We start from the raw sequence: 18,634 nt of genomic DNA on the forward strand, positions 1-18,634 counted from the left end.
TTTTTCTCCATTGTTCCTTTGTCTGGGTTTTTCTTTTTTTCTTTTAATGAAATTGTACTATTGTAGCAAGTGACTGTTGTTTTCTCCCTTTCCGATACAGCCCACACTTTGAAGAAGAGGAGCATTTTAGAGTACTGGTTAAGATGACTGCGCAAGAACTGTCAAATGGAATTCCTGATTCTGGGCATTTATATGCATCTGTTCGAGCTAGCAAAACCCTTACACCTGCTGGAGAGTTACAAGAAATGTTTAATGGCATGGATCAGGTAAAGGGGAGGTGGTTCATTTAACTGATGTCAAACTCTTATATAATGCTGTGCTTATTAATGCTGATGTATACACTACCTACACATTTGCTGATTATTTCTTCCCTCCTTTTCAGGTGAAACTGATTAAGCGAATTGCAGAAATGTCTGATATTAAACCAGTACTACGCAAACTACCACGCATTAAGAAATATTTATTAAACAGTGATAACATGAGGTGAGAACCTGTTAATGTTCCTTTTCTGTTAATAGTCAACGAAAAATCTTAATGTTCCTAAACTCATGTAATTAGGCTGGAGAAGTTCCTGCTTCTAAGCACAATTGCCAACTTTCATGCCGTAAATAAGCACCCTGACTTTCACAATAAGCCGAAAGTCAAGCTAAACCCATTTCAAAACAAGGCTAAAATAACCAATCCATAAGAACCCCAACACTCTGTGACTAGATCCCCTGGCGGAGAGTCTGGGACTGTGGTGGACCTGCTGTGCACCCCTGATTCTAGCCCCTGCTTGCTGGGAGGTGATCAAAAAAAAGAAGCAACAAGCTGCTATGAGCCAAACTAGCTACAAGCCAAAAACTAGCCAACAAGCAACTCACAAGCCAATTAAGCCAAAACCAAGCCCAAGTTCTGTGTTTTGGGGTTTTTTTTAGTGACTTTGGCATGTCTGCTTCTAAGGAGAAATACTGAGGTCTTGGAATCCACTTCATATTTAAATATTGAGAAAGATGAGTGAAATGCTAAAGTCAAAATGCTTACACTCAGGCACTGTAATTTCAAAAGTTACTATTGAAGTACTAAACTTGTTCTGAATTTGTTAATTTGCAGGATATTGTACCTTAATTTGGGGGCAGGGAAATGACCTAGGTGTAGTTTTTCTTTATTAAATGCAAGAATCTGTGGTAAAGATTTAGTTGTAAAGAAAGAATTGGTAATAGTGGTGTGGAGAGATTGCCTTTTAAAGCTTAAACATAGTTTAGCTGTCTCTTCGGGGCAGGAATGCCAGGTTGTCAACAGAGTGCTAAATCTGATGCTGCTGGACAAGTTTTGATTCACTGTCTTGGGAAAAGCAATGAGAATCCAATGGGAGTTTCTCATGACAGTGCACTGGTGGTATATTGCAGTCAGAATTGTCAATGCTTTCCTTATTTACAGCTGTAATTTGTCTTTATCAGAGTCACTGGCACAGAGATTTTCTGAGATTTGGATGATGCTTTAAAAAAAAAAAGGTGTACAAGGACAGGAAATAGTTGAAATCTAAAAGGTTGTAAAACTACAAGAAACATGTTACTATGTGTAAGGGTTTTGTTTTTTAAACAGATGTTCAGTGAATGCTACACCTCAACAGATGTCACAAGCATCTAAAGAAGTAGAAAACTTTTTAAAAGGCATCACTAAAAGCAAAAAAGAGAGAAAACCTGTCCGCCCCCATGTGATTGAGGTATGCAAAAAGATCTGATTTGTGAGTAAAATTTGTCGTTAGCCACTATTTTTGAGTTAATATACTGAATAAGATTAATAGTAGACAGACTAATGCTCTGTAGCATACGAATGGAAGGCAAAAGGTGTGGTGAACTTATACACATCCTGTCCATACAAAGAGGCTTGTGACTTCTCAAAGAGAAATCAGTTCCTTTGGGATGCAATGTGACCTTCAAACTGCCTAGCTAATGTGCACTTTTTACTGTTTAGTTATTCAACTCAGTGATGATGAAAACAGTTTATAATGCCATCTAGTGTAAATATTTTCTGGGTAGAATATCAATCTGCTGAGCCACAAACTATTTATCTATTTAAGGGGTGGATGGAGATTTTAGGAAAAATCTAAAACAGTAGGTTCTCACACAGCTAATGAAAAATGTGCTTCCTTCTGCCCCTGAACATCACAGCTTTCTTTTTTGGGCACATCTCTAGGAGAATGTATAAACCTCTTTGTGGCTTCAGTGAAAGGACTCCTCTTGATTAGGTGGGGGGTCAAACGTCTGATTTCAACTATTGGGACTTGTACTCCACACCCTGATTGCTGTTTCAGGTGTTGGGGAGGAGGGATTTTTTCCCCTCCCATCACGTGGGTCCTGTCACATCTCTCTAGCTGAGCTCTATTTAAGATGTATTCCAGAGAGAAATATCTTGTGCCATGCAGCTCCTCCAAACAGTCATTCAGCTGTAGAATAACTCCTTCCTGGGCTAGGACATCTAGCAAAGTATTATACGTGCTCAGTGGTGTTCACACTCAGGTGGAGCAAATTCTGATCTATGATCATGGACCATATAAGACAACTGAAATAAGCTTTAAGGACTGCGTCCAAGACAGGAGTAACTTGTGTAAATCTCTTGGTCTGCTGCAAGATAGAAGGGATTGAGAAGCCCACAGTCATTGTCTAAAGCCTGGCAATACAGCCCTTAAGAATTTCAGGTTATCATATGGCACAGCTTTTTGCCAGGTTACCCATGAGATGAAGTCCTTTTTGATGTTTCCTCATAAATGCAAGGAAAAACAAGTAATCGGAGTACCTTGATGTTTGTAGGGGAAGGAGGGCAAAAGGTGATGCATGACCCTAGAGGGAAAAACAGGGGAGTTTTTGTAATATTCCTTATCCTGACTTTTGAAAACTCTAATACAAAGTCCTATATTTATAGAAGTCTCCAGAGCCTGTGTCTGTTGGAAGGGAAGGGCTTAATTGTTCACAAATCACAAGGAAACTAATTACTGTAAGTACAGTTTTTTACTTTAGTTAATCATATTACTGATCTAATTGGCCCTTTTTATGGTTATTGCAGTGAACAGTACTCTCCAGTTATTCATGCTTACCTGAAATATGGTGTGCCTTCTCATCCTGCACTGTCATTGGATACTGTCCTTGGAACTTCCAAGGCCTATGGCCATGAAATCTGACCCTCGCTTCACCCTGACATGCTGCCTCAGCTTAGACTTCTTACTAGTTCTCCTTTTTGCTCTACTTGGCCCCGATGGCTTCATTTCACACAGACATCCCACTCCACCCCCGTTTACTGAGAATAATTCATTTTATTTTTGTGGTATTTGAATATCTGACATTAGGTGGGATGAATGGTTAGTTCTGAAGGCATTGCAGAGAGGAGAGGGTTATGCAAATCAGAACTCCTAGTCCAGTAAGGTACAGGGATTGCATAACTGAGAATGTGTAGTGTGATGATGAGGCAGTATTTGTACAACATCCCTGTGCTGTAGTAGATCAAGACAATTTCAGCATGTCTGATGATAGTATTACAAGGGGGCATGTGCACAGTTTCATCATTTTTTAACAAAATAACCAGTGCTAGGTTGAATGCTTGGGTGCTGGTGTTTGAGTGTGTCAGGCTCTTATTAAGAAGTATGCAATGGTACTAATATTCTCAAATGAATGGACTGTTGTGGCTACTTAAAATGTCTAACTGCCCTGTTAATCAACCCAGATGCAATTTTCTCTCAGGAACCTACCTTCAAACCATGTCAGATGAAGACCCATTTTCTACTTCCCTTCCCAGTGAATTATGTTGGAGAATGCATTCGAACTGTTCCCTACACAGCTCCTGACTATGCAAGGTAGGAAATAGAAAGGATCAGCAGTGTAACACAGCACATAAAAATAAAATGGACCTAGTTTTATACTGAAAACCATTAACCAGGATGTATGCAGAAATTCTTCTTTAGGTGCTGGTCTCCGTGTATGTGTGCATGTGTGCCAAGCTCCCGAGTCCAGAAATTCTAACAGGCTGAGTCCGTTGGCCCACACATGCGCAATAGTTCACCTTGTGCACCAGATCCAGGACATAAGAGTAGTGTGGGTCAACACCTCTCCAGTTCCTTCTTACTGCCACATGGCCTGAGTTGGAATCCCTGTGTCCATATATTTCTCCAGCTTTTATCCTTATACTTTTAAAATACATTTCTAAATAGGGTATAGTTTATATTAGCATAGTTAGCTATTAGCATAGGTAAGGTATCTCCTCCCATACCGGGGACTCCCTTCCTGTGGTCTGGGACTGTGTTTTAAAATCCTAGGGTTCAAGAACCATCTCCCCTGCCCTTGCTCCTTTTCCATGAAGGACAATCACCAACCCTGTCTCTATTGTTTGGGTGAGACACATTGTTGTAAAGTGCAGCATCTGTCACACTTTTTTCTGCTGCGAACTTGCAAAGCTTGTGAACTTTGATTAAGAAAACATCTTATGGAGAAGGCTAGGGAGACCCTCTTCCTCCGCCCCCTGTACATTTGCCCCATCAGATGAGTAGCACCCCTCTGACCACGAGCTTAGGAGCGGAATGTACAAAAACTCCTCTTCCTGAGTTTCCCATGAGACTAAGGAACACTCTCTGATTCTCGTAAGGCAAGATGGCCTTCCGGATCTGTCTGTGAAGGAAAGGAACCTTCGCCGAGCCCATCCAAGCTGGGTGAGCATTTGTGTGCAAATCTGATGGGTCCAGGAACACCAAAGACCCCCAAGTTGGAGGGTAACGTATGCAAAAAGGAGCCATGGTAGCTCCGGCTCCAAAACACAAGGACTGACGCCCACTGGCTCAATCCAGAAGTGCTGGGCCTGATTCTTCCTCAGTACTGTCCCATCCGCCTAAGGACCACCTGGTTACAGCTCCCTGGGATGAGTCAGAATCATCAGTCCTGACTGTTGGAATGCCTCAAGCACTGAGTCTTATGGATGCTTTTATACTACACTGGAGGATATATTCCTCCCTTATGCTCAGTCTTTTTTCTTCTCTGGCCTGGTGCTTCTGAGGGACGTTGCCACAGTAGAGGACAAAGCTGTGTTTTGTTGTCACTGGAGCCATCCCTTCTCCAACCCTCCGGTATTGTTGGTCCCACCAGTGAAGTGTGAGAGCAATTGTCAGACTTGGATAGGATGCTCTTGCTGTTCCGTCATCTCCTTGTAGAGAGCTGAGCCATGATAGGCTGTCAAGGAGATTTGAGCATCATCCTCCCAGATCTGACTTCCCTAGGGATCCCTGGTGCACAGTGTCATGGGCTGCACATCACATTCAGTCGATCTTGCCTTTTGGCCTTATTGAGGGCCCTGGCATCCCTGTCCTGGATCTGCTGGTATTGACAGGAAACTCATTTTTGTCTTCAGATGAAGCCGTCACTCGATGCTCACTATCTTCACCGAATGACTATAGGCAATACCAGGAGCTATTTCATACAATTGCTGGTGACCTCCAGACACCACTGGAGGAGGTCCAGGATTCCGCATCTGGTCAAAGCAAGGTGGCGCTCCTGATTAACAAGGCAATCATGGAGCCAGCCAGAATAGTCTGGCACACTCCAGACTCATACACCACCGCATCTAAGAGGGCTGAGAGATGCTATTATGTCCCTCCCAGAGGGGCTAAATTTTTCTTCTCCCACCCAGCGCACAACTCCAATGCAGCCATGGAGAGAGCAAGGTCACAGCATCTCAAGACCACCCTGGCTGACAAGGGCTCAAAGACATTGGACCTTAGAGGGAAAACGGGCTTCTCTTCTATGAGCTTAGAATTCTGTATCGCTAACTATCAGGCCTCATTAGTGAAATAGGATTTTAAGGACAACTTTCCCTCTGATGGCAGAGCCCAGTTTCAGTCTCTGTAGAGGAGGGCAAATTAGTAGCTAAGGCTTCCTTTCAAGCTGCGGTAGATGCAGCTGACACTGCATCCAGAGACTTATCCACTGGCATAGTCATGAGGCATGAGTCTTAGCTTCACTACTCACAGCTTCCCAGGGGGGTCCAGAACACCAAACAGGACCTGCCTTTTGATGAGCTGAGTTTGTTCGTTGAGAAAATGGACAAGTCCCTGCACTTGTTGAAAGACTCAGGGATGACTCTACACTCCCTGGAGCTTTACACCTCAGCCCCGTGGAGAATGCAACAAAGGGAGGGATAAAGACCAAGGCCGCCCCCTCCACAGTCAACGCTTAGCCTTCCTGTAAATGACAGGATTCAGAGACCTTGATTTTCGGCCACCTCTACTACCATGACCCCTGCCCATTCTCAGCCACTTGCCATGGGCTACTTTTGATGCACAGCTGAGATCCATCTACCATTATTGATGCCAGTCACTTCAACCCCCATGATCTTTGTGGGCCACTTCACACTTTTCTCCCACAATTAGGATTCCATCATGACAGACAGTTGTGGCCTAGAAATTATACATCAAGGATACTCCATAGAGTTTCTCCCTTCCTCCCTCCACGCAACCCTCCTTCCCAGTCTCCCTTCAAGGTTCACTTTTACAAGGTGATTCTTTGCCAGGCATCCCTCCCTCCTATGAGGGACAATATAGAGCAGTACCACCTCATTGCCAAGGAAAGTGGGTACTTCTAAGTCCCCAGAAAAGGCAAAAAGTGGAGACCCATTCTGGACCTTCAACAGCTGAACAGTTTTATTCAAAAGTCAAAGTTCAGGACAGGAGAGAATGTGGTTCGTGGCTCTTGACATGAAGAATCCTTATTTCCATGTAGATATTCAACTGTCCCACAAAAAGTTCCTTCATTTCTAGTGGCTCAAGAGCATTTCCAGTTCAGAGTCCTCTCCCTTTGGACTGATGACAGTGCCCAAAGTATTCATAGAGGTCTTCTCGATGGTGGCAGCCCAGTTGAGACAGGGTTACATACGGGTTTTCCCGTATCTCAGTGCCTGGGTCCTGGTAGGTCGATCTGGCCCAGAGGTCTGTTTGAAAACTTTGTTCCTGCTGCAGCTGTTAGCAGCAGTAGGAGTCTGTGTAAACAAAGAAAAGTCCATTTTAACACCCACACAGACGATAAGCTTTATCAGAGCGACACTGGACTCCACTACAGCAAGAGCTTTTCTCCCCATGGAAATATTTCAGCTAATGAGTCATTTGATAGCACAGATTACTCACAGACCAAGAATTACACTCAGGATGTGCCTTTTTCTCCTAGGCCACATGGCCTCATGCAATTATGTGACTCATTCCCCAGGTTTCATAATGCTGCTGTCAGGCTTGGCTCTGTTCAGTGTACTCATCAGAAAAGGATCACATTAACACCAGGGTAACTATTCCCACCGGAGCCATCGTTTCTCTTACTTGGTGGTCGAACCCAGATCAAGTGAGAGCAGAGGCGACGTATGGGACGGTATGCAGATCACGTGCCCCCCAAGATTTCTCCCAAGCTTTCAGTCCCACTTGGTCACATGATGTGGCCAGGCCCGGTCTCTGTGTGGCATCTGCCAGAGCCAGCAAGCTGTGAGCCGCGCCCCATCGGGAGAGGTAGGAGCAAGAGCTGGGAGCTGCAGGGAGGGGCCTGCTGCTTTCCAGGTAGGGAGACAGGTTAAGGCGGGAGACTTGCCTGGGAGGGGGTTCTGGGGTGGCCATACATTTAAATTGTAACCCCTGCACTATCAGCAGGTACGGGTCGTCTCTGAGTGAGAGTGGGCTTCCCCTTTGTCACTCCCACCTCCACCAGAGTCACCATTGTAACAGACTCCTCCCTTATGGGTTGGGGTGTTAACCTGAACAACCCAGTGTCTGTCTTTCTGCAGTAGATGGACATTCTATCTTTATTCATCCTACAACAGTGAGGCTTATGAAAGGTCTAATTAGAACCTTTCTGCTAATCATCAAACCTACACCTCAGTGGGCCCTCAATCTTGTACTGTCAGCACTCACTGGGCTGCCATTTGAACCTTTGGAACCATGTTCCTCCTGTCATATTATTTATTAGTGGCTATTACCTCAGATGGTGGGCAAGATGGGAGCCCTCATGGCAGACCAACTGACTACTGTTTTTTTCACAAGGGAAAGGTCTTTCTTTGATTGAATCCTTAATTTCTCCCCAAGGTTATTTTGGAATTTCATGGCAACCAAGCTATCCCAAAACACCATACCTCTGTTAAAGAAGCTTCAGTCCCTTGACATCAGACATTAGCATTCTATCTGCAGAAGATCAGATCTATCAGGAAGTCTCCCAGGCTCTTTCTTACAAAGAGTTCACAAGGACAAACTATATCTTCTAAAAGGATCTCTAAATGGGTTTGTGTGTGCATCATTGTGTGCTACCAATTGGCGCACATCCCTCCACCTGACAGGGTAAGGGCACTTTCCACCAGAGCACAAGCTGCCTCTGCAGCATCACTGCACAGAGTACCATCTCTAGCAAGCTACACTGCATATGTCCAGAGTTAAACATTGCACATTAGTTCAAGCCTGCACAGGCACAGCAGTGGGGACTGCAGTAGTTCAAGTATCTTTCTTGCCAGCATCCTTGCACCCCCCCTCCAGTCTGAATACTGCTTGTCAGTCAACCATACAGGGACCAGCACTTGAAGATGAAATGGAGATACTTACCTGCAACTGGAAGTTCTTTGAGGTATGTGGACCCAATCTATATTCCAGTAGCCACCCTCAATGTCCCTTCGGATCTTTTTGGATTCGTAAGAAGAAGAACTGGAGAGCCATTGGCCTGCACCGCCTATTATGTCCTCGGTCTGGAGCATGAGATGAGCTACTGTGCATGTGCGGGCCAGTGGACGCTGCTTGTTAGAATTTCCAGAGTTGGGTGCATGGCTTGCATGCACACCAACTTGTGGAATACACATAGGGATCACCTATCTCAAAGAACTTGCAGTTATAGGTCAGTACTCTTTATATATTTTTGAAGCACACTCATGAGAAATCCTCTAGAGGGCAGTCTTTGCACAGCTGTTGATCTAATTGTGTTTAAATAATTGCCTAAAAATATCACCTGCTTGTGTTCTAACAAGTTCTGTAAGGGAGGGTGGAGTCATTGGGTCAAAATCTACCCTGGTTCTGCTCATGACTCCTGCTGAAGTCTTTTTCCAAGGACAGAATTTGCCCCGTTGTTAGAATTTGGGTACCAAAGACAACTTAATTATAACTCCCAAATTGAAGGAGGATCCTACACACTCTGATCCTGTTTCTTTGTGTATATGATGACATGGTATGTGACAAAATAAGAGGCTTAGAGAACTTTACATTTCATGGAAGGGGATGAAATTTAAAGAATTTAGGAAAGTTAGGGAGTATCATGGTAGTGCTATTCTAGTATGCAGAAGTCAAGAGACTTTGTATTGAAGATGTAAGAACAAAATTGAAGAATTTTAAATGGTGCCATCATCATTGTTATTGTAGGGTGCAATTAGGAATACTTCATTTGTATAACTTAGATCTTTGAAAAACTCTGGTCAAGAGGAGAGGTGATAGATTTGATATCAAACGCCAGAGGGCAGATTTAACACCTATGCTTTAATCTTTTGTTTCAGCCTTCGGATCCTTGCACGGTTGATGACAGCTAAATTCTTGCATAGGGAAATCAGAGAGAAAGGAGGTGCTTATGGAGGAGGTGCTACACTCAGTCATAGTGGCATATTCACTTTCTATTCTTACAGGTAACACTGTGTGTCCTCTGTAGAGTCTGTCTATAAAATGTAGCCATTGTCTCTGTATATGCAGCCATCATTTCAGGCTCAATTTAACTTTACCTGCCAGGACCGTAAGTGAATTGAATAGGACAATAAAATGAGGCCTGAGCTAGAGATGAGGAAAGAATGGCTTACCACTGAGATATGTCACTAGGCTTCTGGCTTCCTCCCCTTCTCCCTGCTCCTCCCAGGATTCAGTAAAACCCCTCTCACATCCTAGGCTTCACTTCATCCAAGCTTGGTGGTAGCTGTTATACCCTGTTGCCTCCTTACTCAGTGTATGGTGACTAGTGTGCCAATTTTACCACCAGCCTCAACTGTATGCCAGCTTCAGCGTGTTTCTTCCTGTCCTGGGAGTGGGGGTGGGTCCTGGCAGAAGAGAGGGAACTTAGGCATTTTAAGAACAGTAGCTGGGGGAGGTAGTGAGGTTCCTGGCATGTAGATCTAAACTGGCTTCTCCCAAAAGCCCTGGCCTCTCCCCTACCTAGCAGAACCAGACATGATACCATGTGGGGTGATTGGGCTGTACACCTCCAAGGAAGACTTGATTATAGCAGAAAGAGGTGCTGGTGACATAAGGAAAACGTGTAATCTATTTAATCAGCCCTGAACAATTGTTCCTGTCTGGTCTTCAGAGACACATTATTACTGAAGCTTCTGCTGTTCATCTTAGACTTGAAACTGAGATCCTAACCAGGTGGTAACTAACTCCATGACTCTTCACCAGAGATGGGGTACATGCCTACTGTCCTAGCCTACTTAAATAATTATAAGGGGTTGCATGTAGCCAAGTACAGCTCCTACAGAAGGCCCTGGGCTAAATTGAGTGGTGTTGTAAGCATTTGTGTCAGCCACACAGCAGGTGTGAGTTACGACATAGAGTAATTTTCACCAATTTGTACCTCAGTAGGTTTGCAAAATGGGTGTAACAGGCTGAGGGACAGAAAGTGGGAATAGCAGGAAAAGCAATTTTACAGGCAGGTGTAACCTCTGCCCACCCCACCTTATGCTACACCATCTCCAGAACTCATGGACCAAATTCATCCTTGGAATAAGCAAGCATAACTGATGTTGATACTAATGAGAGTTGCACCTGCTTATGCCAGGCACTAAATTTGGTCCCCAAATAATATATCGCTGTAGATTTTATTTGTTTTGCACACCTGCTGAATGCCAAATCTGTGCAAGTTACGCTGATTTAGCACTTGCATTTAATTGTACCTTTTTCATGATCAGCATAGAAACTATTTACATCACTACTGAATTTGGCCCACTGTCTCTACCTACATTCTGCTATAACTTCTGTTGAATAAAATACTCCTTATCTCGAACTATTGTATAGTGTTTCTACATGCTGTATGACCGCAGCTGCCTTCATTTGGTATGATTTGTGTGCATGTGCGTATGTGTGTGGTCTAGTTTTTAGAACTTCTGGTGAATGATTAGCAATCTTTGAATGAAAGGCAGTGGGTTTAAAAACAAACGTTGTATTACAAGTTGTACAGACTTAGGCTGTGGTCTGTAATACAAAAGTAATTCCTTCCAATTTGTTAGGGATCCAAATTCTATATCCACCTTTTCAACTTTTGAAAAAGCAGCTGAATGGGCTCAGTCTGGGGAATTTGCACAGCAAGACATTGACGAAGCCAAGCTTGCGGTGTTTGCAGCTGTAGATGCTCCTATAGCTCCTTCAGACAAAGGTATGTTCTATGTTCTTCGTTCCCTGGCATGGGAATCCAGTGTTCTAGCTAGGCTTAGAAGGAAGTGAATGATTCCTATTCTGCTCATCTGATCCCTTTCATAAACTCATGTTTGGCCTCAGTGGATTTAACATAAAGATTTGTTTCTATAAAACAGCAAGATGCTACTGCTCACCTTAAAGATCACACGTGTGATATCTTTCCGCTGAAATGTTCTTATTGCAGCTTGTGATCATAATATTGTCATGGGAGAATAGGGGGAACTTAACTCACTCTTTAACCTGTCTTTCTCAGCCTAAACAAATTGCACCTGTTCTAGCACATAGGAAAACCATATAGGTCTATTGGTTAAATGGAATATTTGGAAAAGTGTATGGATTATATACCTTTTTAGCCAGATGTGTACACTGATCCTGAATTTGCTTAACCTCTCTGCTTCACTTTATCTATTTTTAGAGATGGGGAAAGCATAAAGTTGTTTGATGCTTTGGAGATATTTAATGAAAAGTACTATGTGTAAATAGTAAAATTAGCTGCATGTTTGGATGATAGCTTCTTTTCTTTTTAGAACTTTTTTTAAACACAGCTCAAAATAGTTTGTAGTTTGAGAGAACAGCTCCTCCCCTGCTGCTAAATCCAACCCAAAACTTAGTTAAGGCACCTACTCCACCCCTTAACTATAAATAAAGGAACACTAAGATTCAAAATCAATATATGTTCATAAAGTGTTAACACAAACAAGTGTATTTAGGTTATTGAATAAAAAAAAAAAACTTAAAACATTTTTTACTTTTCCACCATTTGTGGGCTTTTGCTTCCTGTTAGCTTGAACAATGAAACAGGCTAGGCACCGTCAATTTTCAGGTGCTCATATGTGAGCAAAATGCTTTAATGTCACATGCTGGTGGCTTGTCAAAGGGTAATGATTCTCATCCTTTGGTGCTTGATCTGCCCAGCACTTCTATGCAATGCACAGGTTAGTCTGGAGCTGCTCACACTCTTAACTGGTATCAGCCAGAGTTAGTGAAGTACTGAAAATAGCAGTGTTCAGAAGGAGTGAGGAAATGAACGAGGCTGCCTCCTAGCTCTTCCAGGGAGATGGAGTTTAGAGGAGAGGAAAGAGAACACCCTTAAAATCCCCCCCCAGTAGCTAGAAGGGGAGAGAAGAGACAGTTGAATTGAGCTGTAGAGCCGTAAATGTATGGTGATTGCTTAATGTTCCCCTTATTGGGTCATAAGTTGCAGTGTCAAGAAGTCCATCTGTGATTATTTTTAACCTCTTTGATCACTGAAGTGATTCTTGTTACAATATTTCTTGTAAGTATATAGAAGCATTTGTTTGCAGAATTATGTAGACCGTATATAGAAAATAAGGTGGTCAGATCTTTGTCTTAGCAGCATTGACTAAAGATGGCTGCAAAATTTAGACAGAATAGCTTTCCATTGGATAACGCGGTTGCTAAAATCAAAACCTTCATGAAATCCATTCTGAGTTCACCAAAAGTCTATTCGGAGAAAAAAGGGAAAAAGTTCTGACAATGTCAAAATGTCCCATTTTGACACTTTTGGAATAAATTTAGATTTTTTTTCTCCTTCCAAATGGCTTTTTGGTTAATTTTTTTGCATGTTGTATAAGTTCAAAACAAAACGTTTTGAATTTGTCAAAACTTTTTTTTTTAAATTCTCCACAAAATGGAACGTCCATTCTCTGCCCAGCTCTAGCCTTGACACTGGTTAACAATTGGAAGTTTGTACTGTACTTTTTATGATGAGTCTAGAATTGTGGTGCTATTAACTGGCTGCAGACTGTATTCATTCCTCTCCCAGCCGATCCTGCTTTGGGGTACTCTGTGCATGTATCTGATTTTTATCATTCGATGCCTGAGACTTACCAAGTCACATTTTTACTTTAAGGGATGAATCATTTCTTGAATGGCATCTCCGATGAGATGAAGCAGAGACACAGGGAGCAGCTTTTTGCTGTCAGCAGTGATCACCTTATTGATGTGGCAAACAAGTGAGTCTGTGCTCATTTTAGAAATGCAAGTAAACCCAGATCCCTTGTAAGAGTTTGTCAGATTAAAATCTGTGTGATGTAAAATAGCTGGTAAAGGTGTGAATTATTACATTTCTCGTGGCCTCTGACCAATGTAATTTTTTTTCTGTACCTGCATTCATATCATCACTGTGCCTATGAAAGGAATATTGCCATTTTCCATTTAGCGTTTTAGTTAACATTTGAATTGTTTGTGAACTCTGTTGAAGTTCTTAATTTGCTGAGATTGCTGTTCTGCTTCTGACTGGATCAGAAACGGTTCGTTTATTTTTTGAGCTCAAACAAGATAGTTCCAGATGTAGTCCTTTTTCTATGAAGATGAATTTGCTTTTCTAGACTCAGTTCTACCATTTTTTGCCTGCTTATAAGTGTCTAAATCAGTGGTTCAAAACCTTTCCAGACTCCTACACCCCTTTCAGGAGTCTGATTTGTTGTGCATACCCCCAAGTTATGCCTCACTTAACAACTACTTGCTTATAAAATCAGACATAAAAATACAAGAGTGTCACAGCACGCTATTACTGAAAAATTGCTTTCTAATTTTTACTATATAAATTATAAAATTATTTGGAATATAAATATTTTACTTAGATATCAGTGTATAGCCTATAGAGCAGCTAGACAAGTTGTATGAAATTTTAGTTTGTACTGACTTTGTTAGCGCTTTTTATGTAGCCTGTTGTAAAACTAGGCAAATATCTAGATGAGTTGATGTACCCCCTGGAAGGGCTCTGCGTACCCCAAGGGCTACATGTACCTCTGGTTGAGAATCACTGGTATAAAATTATATACTAAACCATATATTACATCAGGTGAATGGGCCACCTGGACTGGGATCTTGTCTCCAATAGGTATCAGATGTTTGCACCTTTCTCTGAATACCTGCTGGGGAAGTGTGTATCACAGAGAATTTTCTTCCTACTATTGTGTAATTAGTGTCTTACTCACTCCCTCTCTGCAACTTTTATCCCATGCAGTTTAACTGCCAGTCTCATTCTTATTCATAGAAACATATAGTCCCTTTAAAAGGTTAAATGTTCTTTGTTTACAACTGAGGGATGTTGAATTTCAAGGGACTGCTGTGCCCAGTGCCTCTTACGCAGGGAAGCGTAAATCATCTTCACCAGTTTCACTAGTGTTCATGCTGTTAATGGGCTAGAATGTTATTTCCTTTTAAGAAAGTAACATCCTGCCCTTGTGTGCTCTTTGGAGTAGCCCTTTGCTCTGCTACCAAGTGTGCACCTCTTTTTTTTTTTTTTGGTATTGTTCTCACCAGTCCCATCATATTAAGTTAGTTGCCCAAGTGAGGTTGGGGAGAAACATACAGATGAAAGGGCATAGGGTCTCGAAGAACCACAGTTACAGTAAGTAACCGATTATTCTTTGTCTTGGCAAAAGTGAGCTAGAGTTCAGTGTGGGAGAAATGGCGAGATCCACTCACATGGGCAAAAGAGGTGGTGGAGTATGTTAAGTAAAACCGACTTTGCCCATATTTGTGCCCCTTTTTCTGTTGCTTAGGTTCAGCACAGAGCTGAAAAGTATGAGGACCTGTGCTAACTATGGGGGAATGGAGAAACAAACACCTACCTTTTTTTTCCCAGATACTTCAAAACAAAAGTTGACTGGCTCAAACCGATCAGTTTTAAAATTAGCATATTGGTACAGGCTAGCCCTAATAAGAGTATTTGACATTGGTTGTGTGAAGGTACTGTCTGTATAGGTGAAAGGTTTCATCTGAACGTGTCAGGCTGCTTTCAGACTGAGTATAACGTGACTTACACGTCAACAGTTATGTGGTGGCTTTTCATAATTTGTCTCTCTCTTGCAGATACCTGGCAGGTGGGAAGAGCACCCGAGGACTGGCTGTACTAGGCCCAGAGAATCCGCACATTGCCAAAGATCCATCCTGGGTCAAACGATAATATTTATCATCATTGATAACGTTTGTTACTGAAAATGGCTTAAAAGAAATAAAACAAGCCAATTCATAAGTGACTAAGGCACATTAGAATTTTTAATTTTCCTGCTAAGGTCCTAGTGAAAGGTCATTACAATTTCTGCATTCTACATGCAGCAAGCCACTCGGATGTCTTTCCTCAAAGAAATTAACTCTGCCAAAGAAGGTTCATCTCTACAACTGCATTGTATTTAAGAATGAAAACTATTTGTTCATCTATGGCTAAAGCAACTCTTCAGTTCCTCCATAAGTATTAACTGCGGTGGCACAAAAATATGGATTTTAGTAACTTCTACATATACAAATAATTTTTAAAAAACCAAGCTAAGACTTGAATTTTAAAATGTGTTTAGCTTAAATCATGTTTTCTTAAAATATCTGTATTTTTAAACCTCCACTGTTGGGCATAAACAGATTTTACACCTACATGGGTGGTACTTAAGTCTTTCCGAGTGTGTTGAGTTTTCCATAATTAAGTTGTGCAAAACTCAGCTTCTCCATAACTATTCTTGTTACATTGTATTCTGTCTACAAGCTGGATCAAAATATGTCCTCTCTAGAACTCATGGCTAATAATTGATAGCTACAGGAAGGGGTTTTTAAAAAGGTGGTTTTATTCATAACAGGGCTATTTTAATGGAGCTCCTACCTGTGTGACCTTGGGCCAGTTGTTCTTCCTCCCAGTAGTGAATGGAATTCTCAGGGTGCTGTTTTTGTCGTTTGTTTACCTTTTGGCTAAGGTTCCACAGCTCAGTGTTGTGAGACAACCACGATTGTGTTGTGGAGAAAAAACTGCTGTGTCAACCATCATGGTTATAACCTGGTCTCAAATGTTTCAGCTGATCACAGAAAACAGTCCTTGGTCCTGGGTGTGATTGAGGGTTTTCCTGTTGTCTGAGAGAAGCTGAGGTTAGTTAGCATGACCTCTATGGGTATGTCTACACTGCAGCTTGGAGTGAGCCTCTCAGCATGTTTCACTTGAGCTAGCATGCTAAACATAAGAGCACGGACATTGCAGCTCAGCCTAGCCAGCCAGTTTTGGACTCAGGTGGCTAGTCTGAGCCTCTGCCAGAACAGCTACATCCACACTATTTTTAGTGTGCTAGATCTTGTGAAGTTAATGTGAGTCTGTCTCTCTCCATGCTGGGAGACATGCTTCCTGCTGCAGTATCGTCTTACCCTAAGGGTGTATCTATGCAGCAGCTTGAAAGGTGTAATTCCCAGCTCAGTTAAACTTACATGCACTAGGTTGGCTCTAGCACCTAATAAAGGCAGTGTGGCCATGGTGGTTCAGGCTAGCTGCCTGAGTACATACCCAGAGTCAGGCAGAATCCTACTTGGGTGGGTAGGTAGAGCCACCAGCCATTTCACAATGGCCACACTGCTATTTTTAGCACACTAGCTGGAGCCAAGCTAGCAGGAGCTGGGAATTGCATCTCCCAGCTGCCATGTAGACATAACCTCCTCTGTGTGTCCTTTAGGTTAACAGCCATCTTCACAGGGTTAACAGCTTTAGTATTGCCTTTAATAGTGTTTTAGTGTTACTTCCTCTCTTGGGGGAGGTGTGTGGGGTAGTTCAAATTAATGCAGCTTCATTGTGCAGATGCGGTACAGAAAAATCTGCAGATGCCCTGCTCTTAATCCCTCCCCGTTTTACAAGTGGAGAAAGAGCAGTTATTTGCCTCCTTTTAGAATGCAAATAAAAGTTGCTCCTACTTTCTACAGTGGTGTTCTCCTGTCAGTTGTAATTTGTTAGTTTTTAGACAACTTGAAGTCACACAGGTGGTTTGCAACAATACTTTTATTCCACTTTGGATACATAAATTCACTCTGTAACTTGACACAAAACTAGCCTTCTACATATATTCTGAGTATAGACTCTATCTCTGAGATAAAGTGCGCTAGATGAATGACTTATCACACTGAGTGCATAGAATTGTGTTAAACTTAAGGATCAGGCTGGTAATTGGTATTTTGTAAGTTAGATGCTAGGGTTTGCTTTAAACCTAGGATAATACTGGGCAAGGAACCTGTGTGATGTTTGTATTTCTGAATTCACATAAAGTGCTGGTACAATAATTTAAATGTTACAAACAAAGCTGTAATCAGTATTCTAAAGCATTGTTACGCACAACGTAGGTCTATTACAACTTTATCTAAAACAATCGTCTCTTCTTAGATGGCTACAGTTTCTGCTTCTTTTGGGCTGTGCCTAGCTACATGCTCTAGTTGACCTGAATCGGAAACATCATAGCTAGTCTTGTATTTGGCCAGAATTTTCATCAGAGGTCGAAGTTTCAGCCACCACTGTTCCTTAGGAATTCTGTGCCTGTGCAGAAGATGGGGAGGGAGGGGAAAAAAAAAGTCAACGCTAGTCTGTGTAAATGATCCCATTGATGTTATCCTTAAGAACCAAATTCACTATTAAAATTGGCTTCATTCAAATTCTAAGCAGTTTTATAAGGGCAGTTCTTATCAGCATATATTAATGACCAACGCTGCTGCATTCAATGATTCTTAGGTTCATTTTTGTGTGTGTAATGCTGCCATCTATGCTCATTGACGGGAACGTAGAAAATGTACTAGTTGGATGCATTTGCTTTTTAGTTTAACAATTTTTTGGAGAGAGGTTGTGGCAGATAGTAAGTGATTATCTTGACCTCCATGTACATCTCCAGCTAGCCTTAGAACATGCATGAATTCCATCTCCTCCCCATCTTGCTATTTTGCTACCTAACCCTCCTATCTCAGCAAGCTCTAAGCAACTTATTATTTCTATTGCAGCAAGACATAAGGACCTCATTACACTAGGCCCTGTGCGAAGATAATCCCTGTCCCAGAGAACTCAGGCTAACAATTAAACAAAATCCAACAGGTTCATAAAAAGCCAGCTGGGAGAAGGTTGGGGAGCACAAGATGCTAATAGAGGTGGCTGAGTATGCATAATTAGTTGTAACACTGGTCTCACTAGTCACAAGGGGTTGCCGCCCTAAACAATACCAGACAGTGATTTGCAGACATTGCAGCAAAAACAGGTTGTGAGGAGGGATTTAAGTAGCTTTGAATTCTCACAGGGAGCTCTTCTCACGCAAAAGGGGCAGCCTGGAGAAAGCATGCAGTCGCTTGTGGGAAAAGTAGATGAGGGGGTGATCATAGGCCTAGCACAGCAGGAGGCAATGTTGAAAGGTAGGTTGGGGCTATCTGGTGAAGTTAGTGCCTGATGTGGAGCAGGGCAGGAGGGAT

The 18,634-nt window shown here is 42.2% G+C and overlaps 2 protein-coding genes across 6 annotated transcripts in view; one reads left to right on the forward strand and one right to left on the reverse strand.

The window, feature by feature from the left end:
• The window catches only part of PITRM1 (pitrilysin metallopeptidase 1), a 47,907-nt gene extending 30,187 nt beyond the window's left edge, over positions 1-17,720 (forward strand). The window contains exons 19-27 of the mRNA XM_045002892.1: positions 101-266; positions 383-483; positions 1,585-1,705; positions 2,905-2,976; positions 3,717-3,829; positions 9,520-9,645; positions 11,233-11,378; positions 13,293-13,395; positions 15,263-17,720. Coding sequence (XP_044858827.1) covers positions 101-266; positions 383-483; positions 1,585-1,705; positions 2,905-2,976; positions 3,717-3,829; positions 9,520-9,645; positions 11,233-11,378; positions 13,293-13,395; positions 15,263-15,356 — 1,042 coding nt within the window. The 3' untranslated portion in view covers positions 15,357-17,720. The remainder of the gene's footprint in view (positions 1-100; positions 267-382; positions 484-1,584; positions 1,706-2,904; positions 2,977-3,716; positions 3,830-9,519; positions 9,646-11,232; positions 11,379-13,292; positions 13,396-15,262) is intronic.
• LOC123362532 (phosphofructokinase, platelet) overlaps positions 17,182-18,634 on the reverse strand; it is a 79,077-nt gene continuing 77,624 nt past the window's right edge. For all 5 annotated transcript variants that reach the window (XM_045002895.1, XM_045002894.1, XM_045002896.1 and 2 more), the window contains one exon: positions 17,182-17,720. In XM_045002895.1, the coding sequence (XP_044858830.1) occupies positions 17,567-17,720 (154 nt within the window). In that variant the 3' untranslated portion in view covers positions 17,182-17,566. The remainder of the gene's footprint in view (positions 17,721-18,634) is intronic.

This window comes from Mauremys mutica, chromosome 2 (genome assembly GCF_020497125.1).
Source record: "Mauremys mutica isolate MM-2020 ecotype Southern chromosome 2, ASM2049712v1, whole genome shotgun sequence".
Classification (NCBI taxonomy): Eukaryota; Metazoa; Chordata; order Testudines; family Geoemydidae; genus Mauremys; species Mauremys mutica.